Below are 24,619 nucleotides of genomic sequence, written 5' to 3'. Positions count from 1 at the left end.
TACTATATAAAATGGACATATCACAAACTTATGCTTAGGAATGTTCAACCTATTCCAAACCCAATCACTCCACTCAACCTTACCGTGTTGAGTGTTCAGCTAATTATAACCACTTGCTATGTTTTATCCTTTTGGATTATCATTCCAGACATTTTTGCATAATTAAGGATATTATTGATTAAAGTTTTGCATCGATATGCGTGGAATGTCACTAGGGGGCATTTAAAAAAACGAAGGAGTACTTATCTAAAGTCTAAACCAATGCTCCATTAAACAGTTCACTACGTGATGTTAAATCTGAAGTTTGAACGAATTAAGAATACTATAAAATCTTGTTGCCAAACTTTCTCATGCAAGAGTAAATATTGTCGCTCAAACCCTTATGCTCGATTACACCTTTTACAACATGATTAAATATATCGAGCAAAACTGTTCATGTAGAGGGAATATAAAATAACACATAATCTAGTATTTCCACCTTTCACACTTGTAATTCCTGTAGATTATCATCACCATACAAATCATCAATAATACCAAAAGTTAATCATGCACTTAAAGTTTGGCGTAAAGTAAAAATTTGACAATCTTTCTAATCCATTTATACTACGGATAACATACCCAAACCAGAGCGAAGAAAAGTTATGGCGGCGACAAGATCTTAGCTCCCAAGTAAGTCTTGACGGGGTTTGTCTTGCAGGTTTCCGTCCAAATGTTCGCGGCGGCAATGCTCTCCTTTACATAGGTTATATTACCAAAGCTTGTAATATATTTGTCGTGTGTGCTTTGTATTTTAGTTCCTTTGTGTTAGCCTAGGTTGTAATTTGCTCTTTATTTATATTTTTTTGAACGGGAAAAAATATAAATAAAGAGCAAATTACAACCTAGGCTAACAGAAAGGAACTAAAAATTTATATAGTTCTCTTTGTCAAAAAAAAAATAAAAATAAAATAAAATAAAATTATATTACGGATATGACACATATGCCGTAGTTGATTTCCGTGATAAAATAAGGTGTCGTTTGGTTGCTATGGGAATTTACTTTCCATAGGAATTTTGTATTTCATGGGAATTAAATTCCTAAATCAAATTCATGGGAATTGCTTAAAATTGTTTGGTTGACATGAAGGAAGTTGCAAATCATGGGAATTTTGACTTACCTGGGGGGTTGGGTAATCAACTTCCCATGTTTTGTGGGAAGTCACAATTCCCATGAATTTGCAATTCCCTCATTTTCACTTTTTAGTGTCAACCAAACAACTCACCCATTTTCAAATTCCCATGATTTTTGACTTCCTTCATTTTCTCTGTGTAATCAAACAACCCCTAAGTTTTGTTTATCACGGTAATAAACATGGATTTTCTCATGCTCTTATTAGCGGTTCTTTAGGTTAATTACTGAGAGCATCCCCATCAATGAGCATTTTTTTGCTCATGAGCAAAAATGGTGAGCAAAAATGGTAGAAGATGTTCCCCATCAATGAGCATATTGAAAAATGCTCATGAGCAAAATGAAAATTGCTCATAGGATGAGCATTTTTTAAGATGAATAGTAATCATGTGGGGTCCACAATGCAAGTAAAAAAAAGAATTAAAAATAATATAGTAGAGAGAAATATAATAGGATATTAGTAAAAGTAAGAGAGAAGATGTACTAGAGAGAGAATGGGGAAGAATTTTTTTTTGATCATTGGTAAGATAAAAATATGATTACAAAAATGCTCATGGGTTAAAAGAGAGAGAAAGTGGGTAGAGAGAAAATGAGGAAACCAATTTTTGCTCATTGTTGGGAATGCTCTAAAAGCAAAAATGAACATATCTCATCTGATATTCTGATCACACGTGACACGCCCGTGTGCCTTAACTGCCTGGTACATCTGAAAGCAAAAATGAACATATCTCATCTGATATTCTGATCACACGTGACACGCCCGTGTGCCCTAACTGCCTGGTACACTTTTTGAGTTTCTTGTAGCAAAAACAGTTCATTTGCTCAAACACAACACCATCAAAGACCAATTTCAAAATTTCTCACTAAAAATGCAAAGGGGAAACTATAATCCTCACATAAATCCCTTCCAAACCCACCAAATTCATCAATTTTCCCCTCAAATTCCTCGAAATCCACCAATTGACAACCCCTGTAATCCTCCATTAAACCACCCAATTCACCATCTTCCTCCTCCTCAATACCCCTTTTCACCAGAATATGAAAGAATTTTAAGGGATGAAGTTATTTACCTTCATTCTTTATGGCATAGAGGTCCACCATCTTCAACCTTAAACCTTAATTCTCAAACACCCCATTATCTTAAACCCTCAATTCCATCAATTTTCAAGAAAACCCAGAAAATTTCAAAATCCCTTGAACCCCATCTCATTTCTGATAAAGAATGGCCTGTTGAATCAATACCCAAATGCCCATCTTCTTCTGGGTCGATTTGGCCTGAGTTTAAGCCCCAATCGGCCCCGGCTTCTCGGCCTGCGACGTCCGAGGAGAAGGAGAGGGTGTTAAGTTTGAAGATTCATCTTAAGGGTTTGGATTGTTGTTCTGAATTGTTTGATAGTGATAATGATGATGATGATGAGGAAGATGATGGTGATGATGTTGAGGAATTCGAGTTTTTTATGAAAGTTTTTGAAGAACAAGAGGAATTGAGGGGTTATTATAAGAAGAATTGTGAGAATGGGGAGTTTTATTGTTTAGTTTGTGGGGCTTTAGCTGGTAAACTTTCTAGGAAGTATAAGAATTGTGTTGCTGTTGTTCAGCATTCTGTAACTATTTCTAATACCAAGAAGAGGAAGGCTCATAGAGCTTTTGGGCATGTCATTTGTAAGATTCTTGGATGGGATGTTCATCGGCTTCCGTCGTTACCGTCTAAGGATGGGGGTGCTAGTAGTCAGTCCTTGGGGAAATCCTGTGTATTTCCGGTGAGCTTTTTATTGTAAAGCTATTTAAAGTTTTGGTTATTTATATATATTGAATAAGTATGGTTAGTTTGGATACTTATTTAAAGTATGGTTATTTATATATATTGAATAAGTATGCTTAGTTTGGAGCATAATGTAAAGTGTAGGATTATTATTATTATTATTATTATTATTATTATTATTATTATTATTATTATTATTATTATTATTATTATTATTATTTTGAAAGAGTAAAATGTAGGATTATTGTATGATGGAAAATTATATTCTTCTGCTTTAACATATGTTGCTGTCCTTTTGGGTGTTGAGGGATGTGGGAAGGAACTGAATTTGATAGACATAGATTAGTGTAGCATTTCGTCAAATAATAATTCTTAAAAAAAAAATTAGTGTAGCATAAATGATTAATTATTAGCCTCTATGATCTACTAGAGTATTTTTGTATTTTTTGAAAATATTCTGAGTTATGCGTCTACAGTTGCACATTGTACAAGGGAAGTACTTAAATGTGTTGTGAGTTCTGCAAAGAGATTTTGTGTGTGTGTTTTCTGTGCTTCTATTTCCTTGGTCATGGGTGTTTAGTGCTTTACTGAAGTTCAACAGTTGCAGTACTTAACTGTTGCTTAGTGTTTAATTATTGATTAGTTTGTTAGGTTGCTTTTGATGTTGTGGGTGTTTAATGATCTTATAAGAATTTGGCTAATATCTACTTACTTGATCCTAGCCAGGACGGTATCTTATTGTCAGTTACCATGATATCCATAGATAAGTTTGGTCAAGCTATGTAACATCCTAGGTTCATATGCTGTAAACTTCCAGAATTTCATGAGTCATGATTCTATGAAAAATGGAATTATTGGCTTTTATAATTTTCTGTCAGTGCTAAGCCACACATATTCACCGAAGATTTGTTATTACCTCTAAATACTGGGCAGATACCTTTCTAACTGATGAGTGATGAACATGTAAGAGGGAAATTATGAGAAACTGTATCAATGATCCAGTGCTGGCTGCTAGTGCTATATAACTGTCTATGGTGACTGGTGACAAGTGTAACTGTGAAGTACAACTGAGGTATTTTTATTGATATTTCTCAAAAAAAAAAAAAAAAAAAGGTATCTTTATTGATAGACTGGAAGCTACAAAAATAATCTTGTAGTAATTAGTCGTAGCAGGCATAATAACTGTGAAAGGAAGAATTTAATTTTGAGATATTATCTATGCCCAGAAAAAAAGGAATATACAACTTGATTCTGGACTCTGTAATTTTCAATTGATTCCTTCTTTCTTTTCTTTTCACTTTACCTAAATATCAAACAATGACCTCTTTGCATTACGAAGAGACTACAATGACTGTAAGAAAATTAAGTCTGACTTAGCTCCAAGATCTGGTCTATTATCATCAAGCTTAAAAAAACAGTGTGTGAATTACCGGTATCCCTTCGGTGTATTCATGCTTGGGTGTAAGAGCCGAATTGGCTACTTCCTATAGGGTATATCAGTGATTGATTTACCAAGTGTGTCATTTACTACTAGTAAAAATTATCTTTTAAATTTAGCTTAGTTTTGTTCCATACTAATAACAATACTTAAGTAAATAATTCGTCCTTGAAACCAAGCTTCTTGGCAATTGGATTTAGGTAAGTGAGCGGAGAGGGTAAATGGGTAAAGTAATCAAGACAACTTATTACCCTAATAACACAACCCATTTCTCTTACATTAAATTTCTAATTACCCATTTTGTTTCCTTTCTTCAGAAATGAGGGTAGTAATAAGCAGGGTTACAAGGTTCGCGGTACGTTGGCCCGAACCGCGACCTGGTTCGTTCGTACCGGAACACGGTACAAACGTGACTCAGGTCGCTGAAGGTCGCGATTCGGGTCGCCAGAGTCCACGAACCGATTTCATAGCTTTTTAAGGGAAAAAGAAAGGGAAAAAATGGAGAAACCTCCATTAAAATCGATAGAGTTCTTGAAATAGGAGAGAGAAACTAATTGTGCAGGTGAGATAATGGGTCTTCTTTTGGGTAGGTGGGGATAGTGAGTGGGCCTAAACAACCCCACGTGTACTTTTCTAGACCTCTTGTCTTACCTTTTAATTTAGTACTCCGTATTATACAGCTGTGTAGTGTACTTTAATATTATTTTTTAGTGAAATTCGAATTTTATAGGACTGGATCACTGGAGGCTGTCAATTAGGCCAAAAAGCCTTAAATTTAATTAATAATTATAAAATAAAAAATTTTAAAAAAATAAAATCTTAAAATATATTTTGTTCTTATCCCTTATTGGTTAATAATAAATTACTTAAAAATATAATATTAATTATTTATTTCGTACCCAATCTTTCCGGATTCACTAAAAGTAAAGTTTCACGTATCCGTTTCCGTACCACGTTTCGAATCGAACCCCGTACTATGTAACATTACTAATAAGTTTCACTTTAGCCTTGTTTGGTAAATGGCTTTTCGGTGGCTTTTTGGTTAGCTTTTGGCTTTTGGCTTTTTTATGAGGTCAAACAGCCAAAAAATATGTTTGGTAATTGGCTTTTTAGCCAGTGAAAAAGCTGGCTTTTAAGCCAAAATGAAAAAGCTACTTTGAGTAGCTTTTTTGTTGCCTTTTGGCTTGTTGGCCCACAAATTATCTAATAAACAGCCAACTACCAACAATTAATTTACCAAACACTTTTATAAACAGCCAGCTTTAACAGCCAATTTCAAAAGCCATTATAAACGGCCAAACATTCCAGCTGGTCAAACAAGCCAAGTGAACCAGCCAACAGCTAACCGCCAACAACCACTTGCCAAACAAGGCCTTCAGCAAAAAAGTAAATTGAAAAAATAGCCTTATATAACAATGAACAACCTAAAATTTTGGGAAAAGCTCTTCAAACTTAGTGCATTAAGATATTGAGTCAAAAGTAGCAAGTGATAGACTGATAGTAATTGATAGGAGAAGGGATTTAAAGAATACGGTGAAGAATTCAAATCACCATGTGTATTTTGGCTAAGATGCTTCCATTGTTATATTGTACTTTATGCAATCAGAAATTTGTATTACTAGCACCTTGTTATTCTATATTAACTAAAGGTGATCACAGATTGGGCTGGGTTTTGTTAAAAAAAAAAAAAAGAGGTGACCCATTTTGGGGACAAGTTTTTGGCCTGGGCCAAGCCAAAAAACCATGCCCAAACCCGCTAGTTCGGGCCAAACTCATGTCTAATTTTAACTAAAAAACATAAAATAAAAATAAAAAATCTCCGGGTCCCAAAAAAATTTGCCAAACCCCTATCAAGAGGTAAGGATTGTCATCTCACAACCATGAATTGTGAGATCAATTCTAACCCCGGCTGGGTACTTTGTGAGAGGCTCCGGTTTGGTAGGGTTTCTTTTTCTTACCTAAAAATTCATATGAACCCTAGAAATAATTGAATTTGCTCGAACAAGAATTTCATCTTGGGTGGGGGAGAGACAGAGACAGAAAGACTAACATGCAAAAACTAAAAAGCTGGAAAGATTCTACAGAAACCTAGAGTTTTGTCTTATTCCTGAATCAAGATGTCAAAAGATTATAGGTCTTGTCCTAAATTTATGAGGCTAATAGTTAGTATTTTATAACATTGAAGGCATTATCAGTGCAATATATTTTCCAATAAAACTCTAGGCCTCATATCTAGCTACATGTCTACTGCTCAAGTTTTCTACAATATCGCGTACATAATGAAATAGGTCACTGGAATCTGTATAGACAGACTAATCTTGGTTGAAACTCTTTCACTACTCAATATTTTAACCTGTGAAGGTTGATTAATTACCGTGAGTTGATGTGTGCAGTGTGATAAATTTGGTTGAATGTATATTGTAGGGTGACAACCATGCTGATGGTTCGAAGGACAGTTCTGCCGCTGTTGAAAGGGAAGGAGACTTTGCAAATGTCAGTAACAGTGATGCAGGCCCAGGAGATAAACTTGATGCTGTTGAGATGCAAAATGATAGCGCTACAGATACAGGATATGTAGCTAGTGAACTGGTTCAATGTGTAGTAAGTTACAATCTCAGTCAATAGATAGGCTTGTAGCATGTATAAGTTATTAGCATATTTTGTATGGCCTTTCTTTGTTTTTATTAGTTGCAAGACTTGCAACATGTCAATTTTTTACGCTTGCCAGTGCATAATTCTGATCATTAATATCTTTAATCATCAACATTGTTGTGCTTTCTGAATTTCTTAAGAGTTCTGCAAATTATATATATTTGAGTTGACCGATTAGTTGACCTTTCACATTTGAATTAATGCTGGTGATCATTTTTCTCTTGTTTTTCTTATCCGTGGCTGCCTGTAGGGGTTATTAATTTCATATCATGCACTTGTGTTCTATTGCAATTAAATTGATTTGTTTCTATGCATATTACAGAGTGAGAGTAAGGTCAATGCTGATGGATGTGAGGCAGATGTGCATGGAAGTTTGAATAAGGAAGATTGTAATTCTGAGAATGTTCAATTGGAGCAAACAGCTATTCTTGATTCAGCTCAGAAGATTGAAAATATAATGAGAGGAGGCTCTGCTTTTGGCATCGAATCAGTTAATTGCGAGGTGAGTTGAATACTTGGCTTTTATGTAGTATGACTGTATGAGTTATAAATAGAAACTGACAGTTCATTTCCTCTCTACTCTCATAAATTGAAGTTATCATCAATGGGAGATGCTGTGAAGTAGTGATTGGATGGTTTGCCTAAAGGGTTTCTGATTCAGGATCATCTGTGTAGCCAATTATAACGTAAGCTTCTCACTTGCTCAATATTCATAACTTCTTATCTTCTCATTCTACTAGTACTACTGTAGTACTACATATATTTGTTATTGAAGTGCTTTCTTAAATGATGATATTTTTTGTTAAAAAGTATGATTCGGTACCCTCTCTAGGATGAGGAAAGGTCAACTGATGTTTGATTAGTTTCTCTTTTGCATATTGCTGTGTAATTAATAGCAAAATTGGCATCGGCTTAGCATTAGTAGATTGAAAATCTTTGAACTAGTAGAACAGACTTTTGTTCTGGATCTCTTGAAAATTTTTACATTGGGCTATGTTTAAGTGTGAATCATCTGGTACTCTGGCCTTAAACTTGATAGGATTATGTCAGTCACATGTAATTGCATCTTTGTTTTTGTGCCCAGCCTCTTCTTCGTTTACCTTAGGTTGTGGTAACAACAGAGTTTCATACCCTGCAAATTCATATTACCTATGGCACTCCTTAAGTCCTTAACTCTAAAAATCTTTGTAGTGCTTCTTCAGCATATTGTGAAGTTACTCTAGAAGTCTAGATAGGGGACTCTGTTAAAACTTTGGCAAATGTCATTATCCATTCTCACATTATTTTGCTGCACATCGTCATGGTCCGGCATTATAGGGCGATAGAATATAGTGTGTTTGAGCGGTAGATGGCATCGGACCTTGTTTTGATTGGTCTGTATGTCTGCCTGCATACCTATAATTTTCACTATCATATCTAATGTGATGACCACTGTCACATTTCTTTCTGTTTGTAGGCCTTGTAAATATTGAATGAAGATCGCCTTGTGTTTGAGCAAGCCTCCTAACAGAAGATTAGAACAGAAATGTTTCAGATACTCCTTTCTAATTGAGTTGTAAGAAAGACATGGGAAAACTAAAGAGTTTGTGTTTGATGTAGGTATTTCCTACTGTAATATGCTTATATACACTAGTTAGTATCTTCATATCTTGTACATTGTCACAAATTCATTGTATGGGATTGTGGGTGTACTAGTGAAACGGAGTCAGATCAGTCTAATTGTTGGGGGAAAATCAGCTACTCTCTTGTATGCTTAATAGCCTCAGCTATGCTTGCATTTTACATTGTGACTACAGCCACATGGCTTATTTAGCTATCTGCTAGCAATGCAATCAAAAGTCATCAATTTGTATATCATTTTTCCAGCTTAATGGTAACTTGTCGAACCAATACAGCAAATGTAGAATTTCTTATATATACTTCTGTAGTTTTCTCAATCAAGTGTTTAACCCATAACATTTCTGTTTAACCAGTGGTGAAGTTCTGTGATGGATCATAGTATTGGTGAGTTTCAGGATCCTGTCTGTATCAGTGTATTGACTGTGTATGCATTCAATCTCTTTTCCTGTGGAGAAGAGAGAATTATGAAAACGGGCTGCATAAACCAATTGTTAATGTCTTCCATTTTGTTTACAAAGCTTCCGAATCTTTTTTTTTTTTATTTATTTTTATTTTTTAATTTTTTTTTTGGGTGCGTGACTAGTTCAGGTGAAAATTCATTGATATAGTGAGATAGCTTGACTTCAGTTTTCAGTAATGGAACCTTGTTGGAGCTAATGCCTTTGTGCATGGTTAAAGGTGTAAACTGTAAACCACTCAACCAGAACCTGCATCGCCAGCTGCAGCACCTCTTTAATAACAATCGTCTAATCAATTGCGTTTAGCGCCGTATGAGGTACATACACAGATACACTGACATTGTTGATTCGAGGTCCAGAAATTGTTTCTGAAGTCAGAACTTGTGGCTGAGGTTCCGTAGCAAGCTACCAGAGTTATTCGAAGATTGTTAGGTGTCCGGCTTGTATATAGCAGAAGTCCATTAAAATCATCAGGGACCAGTAAGATTGTTGATTTCTTGCTAATTTTACATTTTGATACCAATTTAATATGGATCATACAATTCAACGGATAATTAGAGGACAACAATACTTAATCTTTCAAACACTAAATGGAATTATCTCATTTAGTGATTTAGGTTAAAGCATAAAAGCTCAACTCATATTTTCATATTCTTAATCTTTGCATGATAAAAGAATGTAGAATTTTTTTACATGGGATTATTCAATAAACAAAAAACCTAAAAGATATATCTAAAACACATTCAAATCATAATGAAGTAAAATAAATAATTTAACCACTCCTTATATATATATATATATATATATATATAGGGGGAGGCTCTCGTGAGAATTTTTCTTATGTGAGAATTTTTTTTATGTGAGAACACTCTTTATGTTCTAAATTTTTACTTGTATGTTCTAAATTTTAAATATGATGTTCTAAACTTTTCCTTAGGTGTTCTAAATTAAATCAAATGTTCTAATTTAGTATTCACATGTTCTAAACCATAAATTAGTTAAGTTTAATATCATAAATTTTAAATAACTTGTTACAAAATTTTAACTTATATGTTCTAAATTTTAAAATGTGTGTTCTAAGATTTTTAATTATATGTTCCAGATTTTAAAGCGTATGTTCTATATTTTTACTCATATGTTCTAAATTTTTTACTCACACTTTCTATATTCTATATTTGTTTGTTCTAAATTTTTATTCACATGTTCATAATCTTAAATCAAATGTTCTAAATTTTACTCATATGTTTAAAATTTCATAAAGCAGATTTTATAAATTTTTAATCACTTGTTCTAATTCTTAAATCAAATGTTCTAAACATATTACTCACTTAGATGTTCTAAATTATTACTCAGATGTTCTAAATTTTAATTTCAGACGCATGTTCTAAATTTTTACTCGTATGTTCTAAACTTTTACTCACATGTTCTAAATTTAAAATCAGTTCTCATATATAAGTATGAATTCTCACATATGAACCTATTCTCACCGGATCCCTCCCCTATATATATATATATATATATATATATATATATATATATATATATATATATATATATATTGAAACCAAATGATTTAAATATATCATTTTTATGAATTTAATTGGTTGTTGCTATTTGAAATAATAATCTATTATAATTAAATGTAGCCATGTAGGTGGTGTATATTAAAAGGGCAGTGAGAGAAGATTGGATTGAATAATTCTTTTTAGGAAAAATTGATTCTAATAATCCCACCTTTAGCCGGTTCAATGTTAATAATCCCACCTTTGGATTATTACTTATTAATCCCACCTTTTAAGGGGTTCTGCTTCTATTGGTCCATAACCTGTTGGTAACCGATTTTGATGAGGCTTTCCAAAGGGAGGTTTGATAGGTACTTGTATATACATATCAAGGGGCATTTGAGACATTTCGCATGGAATTTACCCGTCTCTCTCCTCCTTTTCTCTCACCCCCACGTGCTGGATTTAAGTGTACAACTGGGTGATTAATAGTATCGCTACATGATCAAATAGTATCATTGAACATTCAGTGGTACTATATATTCATTCATATTCATTTAGTGGTACCAACTACGTATAGAAATAATATCACTACATAGTCAATGATATTATATAAGCTTTCAGTGATACATTTAAATCCGGTCCCACTTGCCAATCTCTCTCCTCCTTTCTCTCACCCCCATGTGCTTACAATACTTTTTAATATTCATTAGTACTTCCTCGATTTTGATAGGTTAAGATGTCACATGTCATTTTGTAATTGGTTGGAAAAAAAAAATAAAAACTGAAAAAAATAAAATAAAAAAAATCAGCCTAGCCCTCCACCCACCGTGACACCATAACCCTCACCCTAGCCCCACCGTAAACCGGACTACCGCCACCATATACCTTCGAAAACGGCCGGCCAGAATCAAAGACCACCTTGCGGATCAAATCCACCTCCAAAATCACCCCTGACCCAAATCCCACCCTCGAAACCACCATAACCACCATAGTCGAAAACCCTCGAAACTCCATCGGAAACCGCCATAAAACCCCAAAATTCACTGAAAACCGCCATAAACACCAGAAAATCCATCGAAAACCACCATTAACTCCCGAAACTCCATCGAAAACCTCCTCTAACCGTTATTGAAGGTTTTTTTTATTATTATTTTTTACTTAATATTTTTATCAAAAATCGGGTGGTTTTTTCTGGGTGGGGATGGACATGTGTGTTCCGGCGGTAGGTGTGGCCTGTATGGGGGTTCCGGTGGTGGGGATGGCAGTTCCAGCAGCGGGGATGGGGAGAAAGGGTTCCGGAGGTTGGGGGTCAGGGTGGTCGTGGGAAAAAAAAGTTATGTTTTCTTTTTTAATTTTTTTGGACCAATTATTTAGTGCCATGTGTCACTTAAATTAAAAAAAAAAAATTACCCAATGTATAGGTTACCGATCATAAGAGACCAATATGAGAAGATCCCCTATAAAGATGGGATTATTAAATAATAATCCAAAGATGGGATTATTAAAAGCGAATCGGTTAAAGGTGGGATTATTAGAATCAATTTTTCCTTCTTTTTAATAATTATGCTTTTATTTGTCGTATCAGATTACTAGTGAAAGAAAAACTAGTTTGGAGCCCGGACGCTGGCTCGGATTATGTTTAAATACAAAATGAAAAATCATCTTGAATTTAAATAATATTTTGGAATCAATACCCTAAGTTTAAATAATAAAATGGAAAAATTGAAAAGAATAATCACACCTTTGCTCCATCTGCTCAAAACAGGCCAACCTTTGCATATTCTGGGAACAATCCCACCTTTCACCCCTATTTTCTCAAAACAAGCCTTTTTACCTATAACTTGCTTAACATGTTAATTTTTTTTTTTATTTTTTTTTAAAACCTCTCTCTAAAAAATAAAATAAAATAAAAATAAATAAATAAAGTTAAAAACAAAAAACCACCTTATCTCTCCTCCCCCTGGTTCCCCACCATGGCCACCAGCCACCACTCTCTCACCTTACCCCACCTCCGTATCCCCACCTCCCCGCTTCCCCTTCCCCAAAAAACTGCAAGTCACACCACTGACCCACCACCTACACTACCTCCATCCATTTCACCACAAACCCACCACCAACGACACCTCTTATCACCCACGAAACCCCACCCCCTTAAACCCACAAGCACCACTGCATCTCAACCGCTACGTACACCACAGTTGTCTTCCACCTCAAAACACCAACCACAACCTCGGCCCCGAAACCCCACCCAACGCGGCGACGCCTCACATTCGGCATACCACCCTTCTTTGATGCGTACTCCACCAACCTCACATTATCATTCCTATTAATGGCAAGCAAGGCAGATTGTAGCTTTTATCCACAATTCTAACACACAATACCCAAAAATATTCAATTACAAACTTAAATTAAACAATAAAGGAACAATAAAATCCTCAATTTTTTCAATTACCCACGAAAATTCACATTTACCCGATTTCACAATCAACAAAAATAAATCAAATAATGGGTAATAAATTAACCATGAACAACAATAATTATCAAGGGAAGGGGGAGATGAGGATGGTCGTTCAGGTGGCGGGCTTGTTTTAGACCGAAAGGTGAGGTTGGGCCGCGGACGGTGGTAGTCGTTCAGGCAAAGGCGGCCCAGTGGTTGGAATGGGTGTCGTTCAGGGGCTGGGCTGAAGTTGGGGAAAATTTTATTTTTTAATTTGTTTTTTTTTAATTTTTAATTATTAAAAAATATTAGGCCAATTAGTTAGTGACACGTGGCATATCACTTGCTAAAACCGGTTAACAATATAAAAAACAGGTCAAGGGCTTATTTTGAGAAAATAAGGGTGAAAGGTGGGATTGTTCCCAGAATACGCAAAAGTTGGCCTGTTTTGAGCAGATGGAGCAAATGTGGGATTATTCTTTTCAATTTGTCCTAATAAAATAAAAATCGTAAAATTAGTTGGGGATGTAAAACTGTTTTACAATTAAGTAAGGAATAACGTGTAATGCTTTAGTTACAATTTTCATATATTAATGTTAATTAAGTAATGAGAGTGAGGGATAGCTCAAGTAGTTAGAGCTATCCTCCCGGTACCAAAATTGTTAATGGCGTTAGTGATTCTACCATGAACAATGCACATTTTTTATAATATCGCTAATAGTGTTAACGGTTATATAGTGTAAATTTTTGTTATTCATTTACAGTTTTGCCATTAGATAAACACGTGATATTTGCCAAAAGATCAATAAGGGCGCCCACCAGCAATACGAGTTCTTCTTTCGGCTGTCAACTGAAGAAAGCTAGGAAGTCTAGAAAGAGGAGAGAGAGTCGTACTCTCTTTAACAATTCCAACCATACCCAAAATAAACAAAAAAAAAAAAAAAAAAAAAAAACTAAAAAAAAAAAAAAAACTAAAAAAACAAAAAACTTTCCAGTTCCAAAATTGAACTTACAACTTCATTACTTTAGATAGTACAAAAATGGCGGTATCCTACTGGTTCACGTCATCACCTCTCCAAAAATTTCCGCCATTTCCATCATCATTCCAAACTCAAACTCCATCTCTTCAACTTCATCATCATCGTAGTCGTAGCAATTCTACAAGTTTCGTCGCTGAATCAATTCATCGTAGAAATCATATTTGTTGTAAGCAACAGTTTCGCCGCCATAGCCGTGATCTTCGTGTTCGCTGCAATCCTGAAACTCCTATTAATCTTAGTGGAACCACTGATTCTACTTCTATCCAAGTTTACCGCGATTTTGAGAGGTATACTATTCTTTTTGCTTTATAATTGCTATAAATGTTATTTATTATTATAATTGTTTTCAATTTAATTTGATTGAGGTTGCACTTTGGTTCAATTTTATGTTCCGAATTTGGAAGTTAAATTTTTATTGTAAGGGTTTGTGTTCATTTGCTGATTTTGATTTCATTGTTTGTCTGTCTTTGTGCATGTTTTGTTTGGATGGTCAATTTCAGAATTAGTAGAGGTTTTGGTGAGGTTGAATTTCTAGGAATTGTAATTGTTTGTGATGTTTGGTCGACAAATTCATAGGAAGTAGAAATTCGTAGAAAATTTCAAGTCTTACAAAATGGACCCAACTTAATTACCTAGGTAAGTAGAACTAACCATCCAATGTTAAACAAACAATATTAAGCATTTCCTAAGAAACACAATAACACATGAAGATAGATTTCTTAAGAATTTGCACTTCCTACATTCATCCAAACAAGCACTAAATTAAGTAGTAATCCCTACGATGATTTATCAAAGGAATAACAATATAATTTCCTTTCTGTTTCTGCCTGAGAAATATGGTAGGAGGGGATCGGGAATTCGGATGAACTGTCTATATGCAAGACGAACAAAGTTAACTTAAATAGATCGCCCCAATTTCCTTTTTGGTTGTCCCTTTGAGTTTGTCTCATAACGTTTTTGGTATGTTGTCTCCGCGTGTCTCTCCACTACTATTTCTAATAATAGTAGAAAAACACAACCCACTTGCATCTATTTTTCCCTACTCTTAAAGTAGTTATTAAAAAATAAATCATTCTGGCCTTCTAAAAGGGACAGAGGGAGTATCAATAAGCTCTTTGGGAATAAAGAAGATGTCATCATGTGAAGATATAACTTAATACTTCACTTATGGAATAGTACATGAACCACGGGTTACTCGCTTGTTAAGGTTTTTGTGTCCTTGAGAGAAGGTTGGTGCTTATGTTACATGTTGTTTCGCGTTTAGATGATGGAGAATATAACTTTGGGAGTGATGAACTATATTTGTGCAGAAGGGCTGTTTGCTTGAGACGTAATGCGTTCAGTGTTGATTTATATTTTTGACTCGCTTGTAGATATGATGTATATTTTCTTCTTATTATAATGAAAGGAAGTTATTGTGGGTTTTTTTTCTTTAACCTAGTGAAACTTTGTTTGGCTCTTTTTAGTCACGTTAGTCTTGTGCTAATTTCGCTTATTTTATCACGAGATTGATATAGTACTCTAGAAGGATCCTAGAGCCTTGTCATTCCTTATGAGGAAAAATGGAGAGGAGCACACCTTGACAGAGTAACTGTTTATTTGTTTTCACTTTTCAGTTAAAAGGTCAACTGCAATTACATATATTCCTCATTATTTTGCACTCTTGGACTTCTACGTGGAGATTAAGAATAATGGGTTGAGAGAGATTATGTTATCTATCGAGACAACAAATAAACTAACGTGTACCTAATGGTATGGATTCTATGGAATGGAGTATAAAATATACTTTATTTTCTCGAGAATTTATAATACGCATTGAAATGTCACATATTATAAAAATTTGACATCCATATGCTATTTTTTTGAACTTTTACAAAAACGAGAGGAGGAGATTTACCTTTTGTGCTAAATCACCTTCACCTCAAGGCAACCTACTAGTGATTTCTCTTGCACTATTGGCCCCACCAGACACCCACAGTTCTTAATGTCCTCGAGTTTTTAAGATGGCTAATTTACTTTCACGTGGCTTTATTTGTTCATTGAAAGAGATGTAAGGCATCAAAATCTGTAGTTTCTGTTATAAGGTTGTTGATTTTTATAAGAAAAAAATGTCTGTTGTAGGATTCAATTATAAGGGTAGTGATTTCATGTGTCTACATGCTACTTTTCCTATGATTGCTCATTATCTTACTAGAAACTTAGCGTGTAACATAATATATCAATGCCACTCATCAAAGTGAAATCTTGAATTAAATAGACCAACAGATCTTTTTCCCCCTTGCAGATTAATTACAGAAACAGTAAAACAATCACAAGATGCCTGGGGTGGAGCTAGCAACTGGAGTGAAGTTGAGGTGCCGTCACATTATTTTGTGCAATTTGAAATAGTAAATGGTCATAGGTTCTATGTTTGACAATTGAGATTTGATATGCATCCTTAATGAGATTTTCACAAGTTCTAGAATCTTAGTTATTCCAAAATTAGCGGTTATTTATCGTTTTCAATTAGCGGTTGGTGAAGTATCAACGAGGTTCTTTGTGAATGTCAAGAACTCCCTCTATCCCTTTTATTTGCCCTTAAACCTTTTGTTGAAGTTATTATGCAAGTACCAAAAAAAAAGAGGGAGGGGGGGGGGGGGGGGGGATGTGAATGTGGGATCAAACTCAAAACTCAAAGTAGAGAGGATTAGAAAAAATTTGCTGATGCAGTCATGAGTTCGGTAACAATAATCCGATTGAGGCAGAAAGGACTTTATAAATAACTCTATAAATTAATAAAAATATTTTGGTCAACCTAAAATTAGAACGGATGTAACGGGTGAAAAATTTTGTTCTAGCACAAAGTACGATGAGTCACACCTTTGTAACAGACAAAGCGGGGAGAAAGACGTGCTTTCTGTGTTAAATTAATGGGATTTTGCAGAACTGAAAACTTTAAAATATGTAACAGGCGGAACGACTGGGTTTTGCAAAGCAGCAATTCCAAATTCTTATACAAGATGGCCATTCTGGAATGGCCGAATTTTACTTTTGTGATTGGGACATCAAATTAAGGAAAAATTGGGTGCGGGGAGGGGGGGGGATAATTAGGGATGAAGGAAGCAATGTTAACATGACATGGGTTAATTAAAGTAGGAATATGTGATATGTAATAGTTCTTACACCGTTATTACTTCAAAGCTCATATAATGATATAATTAAATTCTTAATGCTGTAAAAGCTTTTTTAAAATTTTCAAAATAATCTTTCTTATAGCTTTATCATCTAGATGTCTCATTGAAATTTTTTGGTCGGAACTTCAATAAGCTAACTTAATTATATAATACCTAACAGTATTTTATTTTTATAAAATCGATAAATTCTTAGGGTATGGCTCACATATCTTCCTTTCCCTTTTTATCCTTAACCCCTTTATGGCTTTTTTTCCCTCCTTGCTTGTACCATATTAAATAAGATGCAGCCTTCTTTATCATTGCTTTGTTCTCTACTTCTCTTGGTTCACTTGGCTTGATTTTCCAGCTAGTAATTCTATTCATTTATAGGGGATTATGTATGGTAATTTGTTGGCTGTTAGTTTTTTACTTTTTTTTTTTTTTTGAAAAGTGATAAAGATTTCCAGATTTTGGCTGGAAAAGCAACCCCCCCCCCCCCCCCCCCCCCCTCTTCTCTCTTTTATGCTCAAGTCAATATTCAGTTGATTTGAATTTCATTTATCAACCATTTTATTTGTTTTTTTGACACGTTCAGCACATTAACAAGCTAAAGGCCAAAAAGCTAAATGGAAAATTGCCAAACCAATAAGGCCGAGATTCTGTGATTAATGGTTGAAGTAAAAATGTAAGGAGGTTTCCTTGTGTTATTGGAAATCTAAGTCACTAAGTCTATACGTGATCTAAAATTGTTGTCAAGTATTTGGACTTTTGGAGTGTTATAAGGTGAAGAGTGAATCTATGCTGTGATCCGGCTTGATATCAATGTAAAAATATCAACTTCTGCAGTCCAATTTCCTAAACCTTCTAAAACACCCTTCTGTTAAGGGTGCTCAGTCCTGAAGTGTAGTGTTTGATTCAGAATGAAAATCAATGGGATTTTACCTTTCCATAGAACTGTAATGAGTAAGAAATTGATTTGATTCATGTCTTTCTTCGTTTATTTTTGTAAGTACTTATGGAACTAATTTCAAATTGGGGTTGATCTAATGGTGATGACTGATTGTTTCAGTTGTATTGCAAGAAATCTCTGAGCTTGTGCTGTTGTTCTTTTATGGAAGAGGAACCATTGTCTCTTTTAATGCTATTTAAGACTTTTAGACACCTTGCTGAACTCATTGATACTTACATTTGCTTGCTGAAGCTCTTGCTAAGAAGTTGTATCTTTAATGGCAGATAGTCTTTGAATTATGTGGTTGATTAGCAGTTCAGTAACGAGTTTGGATTGCTGTGTGCTCATTGAATTGGATTCAGATAATTTTTTGTTTATCATTATTAACATATACTTAAGGTGTTTTCCTGTGTAATATATGTGCATTTATGACTTTCTGCTGGATGTACATATGTTTTATTTATCTGATTACAAATACTCTTCCAAGTTTGGTTAATCTTTAGTTTTTCAGGGTGCTTGGGTGCTGGGACCAAAACACTCAAAACCATGGTCAGTTGTACATTTTATTGGTGGTATATTTGTTGGAGCTGCTCCACAGCTTGCCTATCGTTATTTTCTTGAACGCCTCTGTGAAAAGTAAGGATACTTTTATTGTAAAACTGATAGAATTTATCATCTTGTAAAAATATTAATTCTGTTTATATATGCATATATAATTTAGGGCATGACAGAACATTTTCAATGTCACAGGGGTATATTGGTGATTGCAACACCATATGCTAGTGGATTCGATCATTTTTCCATTGCAGATGAGGTGCAATTTAAGTTTGACCGTTGTCGTCGATCTCTACAGGAAACAGTGAGTTTTCAATGTTATTGTGTTTCTCTTGTTGGCTTGTTGCTATGTAATTTTGCCAGTACATTTATATATATTTTTTGTGTAGGCTGATGAACTTCCTACTTTTGGCATTGGGCATTCACTGGGCTCTGTCCTCCACCTATTAATTGGTATTTCACTATGTATATCTAACCACTATCTCTAATTATTTTCCATCTTCCAACTGTTTTATGATATTGATGTGGTTCTCAGGGTCAAGGTATGCTGTGCAGCGAAATGGGAATGTATTGATGGCATTCAACAACAAGGTACCTTTCTCCTTTGGCTATGTGAATCTGTGACTTAATGTCTATATATTACATCGGGACACAGATGAAATGCTTGTATGCATGTAGAGTTCTTTTAGTTACCTAGTTGGCCAAATCTTTGGATTATTTAAACATGATGTGTGTTGTTGAATGACTTTGCTTTGCCTAATCATTGAGTTGTACCTCAGTAGTTGATCCTCTGCTTTCTTTTAAATGTATCACTTTGACTTTTACACTGTTCGTATACTCCATTTTGACTTGCTTTTATGATTTATAGTTAAGAAAAAATTATAGTTGTGTGGGATCAAGTTAGATTCGTTTTGGCTTATGCTTTATTGATGTCAAATTTATATAATTTTTACATGCTGTAATTAAAGATATTAATGATTGAAATGACAGCGTGTAATGTGTTGTATTCAAAAGAAAACAAAGGCAATATATATATTTTTTATGAGCCTTCAATTTATTTAGCTTTGAACTAAACAAGATAGGATACCTTGCACATGAATGCCCTATCAAACTCACTAACTTCTTGCATGATGTCGACAGAGCTTCCCGACTTCATAAAGATCTGATAAGGCCTTGTTGGTACAATATTGATGCCAAGTAGACCGCTCTATTGCACAAAACTCCCCGCCTCCTCTCTAGGGCTTATGTTCTTAGAATTGATGGTATTTCTCTCTAACCAAAGATGCCAAATTATATACCCAAACCAGAGCCATCCACCCCTTGTGTCTCCCTAGTCCAATGTCCCAAATCTGACATAATTTACCTGCAAAATGTAAAAGCACTGAAGGCTTAAATTCTAAAATAATCTAGCATCGCTCCTTGCTTGGAAGTACATTTATGGGGACCCTACTTCTTAATGCTTGTCTCCGGGAAAGGACATGGATCATTCTACTTGAAAGTTTCAATTTTATACCACATCAGTCATTTGGCTGTTAAGCCTAGCTAATTAAATGTATCATTTTTAAATATGCTGGTTTTGATATGCCGTAGAAATTGTAGCTCACAGAAAAAGTGTGTTTTAGACTAATTGAAACTGAATTCTATTCTTAGCTTGAGGTCCATTCCAGAGTCTTGTTCATTGTAGGCCTCTTCCTTTCCTCCCCCCTTGGTTGATTTTTTTTTTTTTTTTTCCACTTCAATTTTATACTGGCAATTTTTTTTTTTTTATTTTATTTATGTACTCATGTACCTTTTGTTGTCTGCTTTTTACACTGGCTACATCTACGTATTATTTATTAGTTTTCAGGGTTAAATATAAATTATGCCAGTCCATTGTATTATTACATTGGTTGTGTCTGACCAAAACAACATTACACTATAGATAAAAATAAAAGATGTGCTATTTCTATCCTCCCTCTGCTTCTTATCACTGAGAAATATTGTTGCTTGTTGCTGAGCTGACAGGACCCAAGCCAAGCTATTCCACTGTTTTCACCTGTTTTCCTTCCAATGACTCAAAGTATGGGGCCACTTCTATCACAAATAGCATCATCAGAGACAATGCGGCTTGGAGTAAGTAGTACTTCAGAGTTTTTGTAGCAATTGCATGCATAAATGTATATATAATTTTCTGTGTGCTTGAGGTCTGTTATTCTCTTCTACATCCATCATTTAAATATTTATGTTTATGGAGCATCACTATAGCATATTAGCAGGGTAGCTTGGTTAAAAACCCATCTTCAATAAAGAAGATTAGATTTCAAAACTTTTTATACTCCTTTTAGAAACAGAATTATGGTAACAAATTGAAGATGCAGTTAATCTTCTCCTAAGAACATAATTTGCTACACATCTTATTGCAAGACTGTTAGTGTTACCTATAGCTGTCGATTCGAGGCAGGTCATGTCAGTCTCGGTTATATATGGGTTGGGTCATGTCAGTCTCGGTCATATATGGGTTGGGTCATGTTGGGTCTGGTTAAGTTCAGTCAGGTTATATCATTTCAGGCTATTGAGTTTAAATCGAGTCAGATTCTGGTCAGGTTCATTTTCAGGATACAGTTGTGTCGAGTTGGGTTTAAGGCTGGTTTTGGAAGGTAAATTTAAGGCCGGGTTAGGTTTGGGTTGGATAACTATCGAATTAGATCAATTTCTTAAGCTCTCAAGCTCAGTTTAAGTTCGGGTTGGATCAATATTAGGTATGCTAAAGTTTGAAGGTGGTAGAGATGGAAACATAGCTTTTTGAATGTTTGAATAAAAGAGTGAACTTGTTAGTTTTTATTTATTTATTTTTTTTATTTTGTACTTCTAATAAGTTCATGGTTAAGAATGATATTATCCAGTGTCAACAATAATTTGACTAGTGATGAACTCAGGCTCTCAGATGGGATAGTTAAGCCACCATCACTTGAGAAAGTCTGATTAGTGTGGATTTTATTCCTTGTAATAGTGTAACACAAGTGACTACGGTTAGTAAATCAACTGTATTCACTCAGCCAATTTTAGGAATACACTAACATTTGCCTGCTCAATTTCTTTTTCCTTTTTTTATTATTTTATTTGAGAAAGGGGCAGGTGGTTTATGTGTGTGCTTTTCTTCTATGGAAAGTTTACTCTTCTTGCTATAATTGAATATTTCCAAGATTGACTGCCGAATAACAGGTGTTTTTATATAGGCTGAGACAACTTTGAAGCAGTTGGAGAACCTTAGCCCTCCTATCATGAAGCAGGTTCTTCCCTTGATTGAGCAACTTCCACCCTTGTACATGGACTTGGCTAAAGGAAGAGAAAACTTCAGTCCAAAACCTGAAGAAACTCGACGCCTTGTATGTGGAACCTCCTCTTTTAATTAGTCTATTTCTGCTTTCATCTGATTTGTGTTTCTAGAGTACTCTCTTTCCTTTTGCCCTCCTCCCTCCCCTTCAGCTGGGGATGATTATGATCCTAAGTAATTTCAAATCTCTGGGCAGTTCTTGAACAGATAACCTCCACTCTGACATTAGTTATCTAGTATTGGGTGTAACTAATAACCTTTTGGAGATATAATGGAATTAATTAAGGTTTTGTTTTACTTCTAAGTGATATAATTAACCTAAAGTATGCCCTTTTTGAATTTTGGCTCGAAACATGATAACTTGCTGAAAATGCTTGACAGTTCACCTGTCTACTAAATTTTTGTGTGTACTATATTCATACAAATTTACCTGATTTATTCTTCTATTGAGTGTTCCAGATTAAAACGTACTATGGCATAAGCAGGAATCTTTTAATAAAGTTTAAAGATGATATTATAGACGAAACGTCAACACTGGCGCAAGTATTGAGTGTTGATTCTGCGATTAGTTCTGAGCTGGATATGTCCATTCGTGCAGTGCCGGGCGACCATGGTACACCTTTGCAGCAGGTGAATTTTGTCTAAGCATTAGGCCTAAATTTTCTCATGTACTATGAATTCTATGATTGCTTAAGACTGGTCTTCCTAATGTATCAGTGTACTTTTCAGTGACAAAATATGACTGACTGATTAACCTTTTGTTTGGCAGGCTCTCCCTGATGTTCCTCCTGCAATGGCTGATGCAGTTAATCGTGGAAGTGAGCTTTTGTCAAATTTGATTGCAGGGACTCCATGGGAGACGGTGGCTAAGGATGTCAGCACTTCACTGGGAATGGACTCTCAGATTCTTCGTGCAGAAACCTCCAAGGACATGGAGCACCTTATTGATGTGCTCAGTTCTTGGATGGCTTCCAATATTGGCCCAAAGCTTTTGAGGTGATGCCATGTATAGGATGCTAGCGAGTGATGGGCATTAGATATTTTACGAAGGGCCGCAGTTAGATGTAATTGTTGTAAAGATAAATCTTTTAGTGCATTACATAAAATTGGTACGAGGTTTGAGTACCTTTATATCTGGCTGATTAGTATGTTAATATCTATGTAATTATTTCAAATATACTACTTCAAAGCTCTAAAAAAACACAAACTCTTATATTTGGCTAGACACATGGTGTGGCCAATGTTGAATAATTTTGAGAATTTAGACAAATCCATGTTAATTAATTAGTCTACTTAGGCAAAGGTGTTGTAAACTAATTAATAAAGATTATTAATGGCAAAATAATTTTGAAGGAAATTCATGTTCTCGGCAACGAGAAACATGTTTCTCTGTTTTAAAGAAGACAAAGTGTCTGTCCTCTTAGTGCCCGATCAACAGCCCGGTCAGGGTGGTGCTCGCCCGACCGGGCGCGAGGCTGGCTGAAATTTTACCATCTCCACCGCCCGATAGGGCGCGAGAGGGAGGTTTAATTTTGCTGGGTTTTTGACCGATCGAGATACTTTCGCCCGATCGGGCGCGAGAAGGGTTGTGAATCGTCACTCCAAAACCGCCCCGATCGAGCGGTGGCAGCCCGATCGGGCGCGCATGTCTGGGTGGTTGAATTGAGACGGTGTCCTTCAAGTGTCGGCAGTTATTTCATGGTTGGTTTTCTTTTTGGTTCTAATATATATATGTACTACTGTACATATGTTGGGATATACGTTCAAAGAAGAAAAAGTAAGGCAATTTTCTTAATTCTTCTTGAAACCTTCATTTGCAATTCTAATTATCATCATCATAATTACACAAGCTTTTATACATTGAATTGTAATCATCTTATCATCCTACTTGTGATTACAATTTTTCTTCGTTGTATCTCCTAAGTAAATTTCCGTGAAAACCCGGTTGTAGTATAGGGTCGGAATTATACTTTTGGGAAAGTGATTCCGTTCACGCCTCAAAGGTTTTCCGTTCTAATTTGTTTGCTATTTTTGTGACCCTTGTTTAAACACAAATTTCCCCAACAATCCAAAAGTATAATCAACAAAGATGGCAAATGTTAAGGAATTGATGGCCAACATTCAAAAGTTGGACAAATTCGAGGGTGTTGATTTCCGAAGGTGGCAGAGGAAGATGCATTTCTTCTTGACTACAGTTGGGGTGGCTTATGTTCTTGCTACTCCGAAACCCCAGGAGAAGGAGGAGGAAACTTTGGATGAAGCAAGGAAACGCAACAAGTGGGAGAATGACAATTATATTTGTTGTGGCCATATACTCAATGGTATGTCTGATGAACTCTTTGATATCTATCAGTTTAATGATTCTGTTAAGTCTCTATGGGATGATTTAGAGGCTAAATATATAGCTGAAGATGCTTCTAGCAAGAAGTTTCTTGTTAGTAAATTTAATAATTATAAGATTATTGAGTAGGCCAATTATGGAACAATTTCATGAGATACAAAGAGCATTAGGAAGTCTTAGACAACATAACATAGTTCTTGATGAGACCTTTGTAGTGTCATCTATAATA

General features: G+C 35.1%; 2 protein-coding genes across 3 annotated transcripts; both read left to right on the top strand.

Annotated features, from left to right (window-relative positions):
* The first annotated feature begins 1,997 nt into the window (after positions 1–1,997).
* Positions 1,998–9,166, top strand: LOC145627117 (uncharacterized). Of its 2 annotated transcripts, none has more exons than XM_081679515.1 (5): positions 1,998–2,928; positions 6,793–6,969; positions 7,343–7,522; positions 7,616–7,706; positions 8,994–9,166. In XM_081679515.1, exons 1-4 carry the CDS (start codon positions 2,038–2,040, stop codon positions 7,643–7,645), a joined length of 1,278 nt encoding a protein of 425 aa, XP_081535641.1. In that variant the 5' UTR covers positions 1,998–2,037; the 3' UTR covers positions 7,646–7,706; positions 8,994–9,166. The 2 variants fall into 2 exon arrangements, with proteins under 2 accessions (XP_081535641.1, XP_081535640.1); XM_081679514.1 differs by lacking the exon at positions 8,994–9,166 and adding an exon at positions 8,477–8,888.
* A 4,813-nt stretch (positions 9,167–13,979) lies between these two features.
* On the top strand, positions 13,980–23,384 carry LOC145627116 (uncharacterized). The gene is made up of 10 exons (XM_081679513.1): positions 13,980–14,367; positions 16,365–16,434; positions 18,693–18,817; positions 18,932–19,040; positions 19,126–19,189; positions 19,272–19,327; positions 20,741–20,848; positions 21,952–22,101; positions 22,509–22,679; positions 22,819–23,384. The coding sequence occupies exons 1-10, from the start codon at positions 14,081–14,083 to the stop codon at positions 23,047–23,049; spliced, it is 1,371 nt and encodes a 456-aa protein (XP_081535639.1). The 5' UTR covers positions 13,980–14,080; the 3' UTR covers positions 23,050–23,384.
* The last annotated feature ends 1,235 nt before the right edge of the window (positions 23,385–24,619 follow it).

This window comes from Chenopodium album, chromosome 4 (genome assembly GCF_948465745.1).
Source record: "Chenopodium album chromosome 4, dcCheAlbu1.1, whole genome shotgun sequence".
NCBI lineage: Eukaryota > Viridiplantae > Streptophyta > Magnoliopsida > Caryophyllales > Amaranthaceae > Chenopodium > Chenopodium album.
This window is presented reverse-complemented; position numbering and strand designations above follow the sequence as displayed.

Bases quoted from the DNA above. Each gene is read 5' to 3' on its own strand.
- LOC145627117 (XM_081679515.1), top strand. From the start codon at position 2,038: ATGCAAAGGGGAAACTATAATCCTCACATAAATCCCTTCCAAACCCAC. The intron at 2,929-6,792 runs GTGAGCTTTTTA...TGTATATTGTAG, and splicing joins GGAAATCCTGTGTATTTCCG to GGTGACAACCATGCTGATGG. The intron at 7,523-7,615 runs GTGAGTTGAATA...CATAAATTGAAG, and splicing joins TCGAATCAGTTAATTGCGAG to TTATCATCAATGGGAGATGC.
- LOC145627116 (XM_081679513.1), top strand. From the start codon at position 14,081: ATGGCGGTATCCTACTGGTTCACGTCATCACCTCTCCAAAAATTTCCG. The intron at 16,435-18,692 runs GTGCCGTCACAT...TTAGTTTTTCAG, and splicing joins GCAACTGGAGTGAAGTTGAG to GGTGCTTGGGTGCTGGGACC. The intron at 22,102-22,508 runs GTATGTGGAACC...TGAGTGTTCCAG, and splicing joins CTGAAGAAACTCGACGCCTT to ATTAAAACGTACTATGGCAT.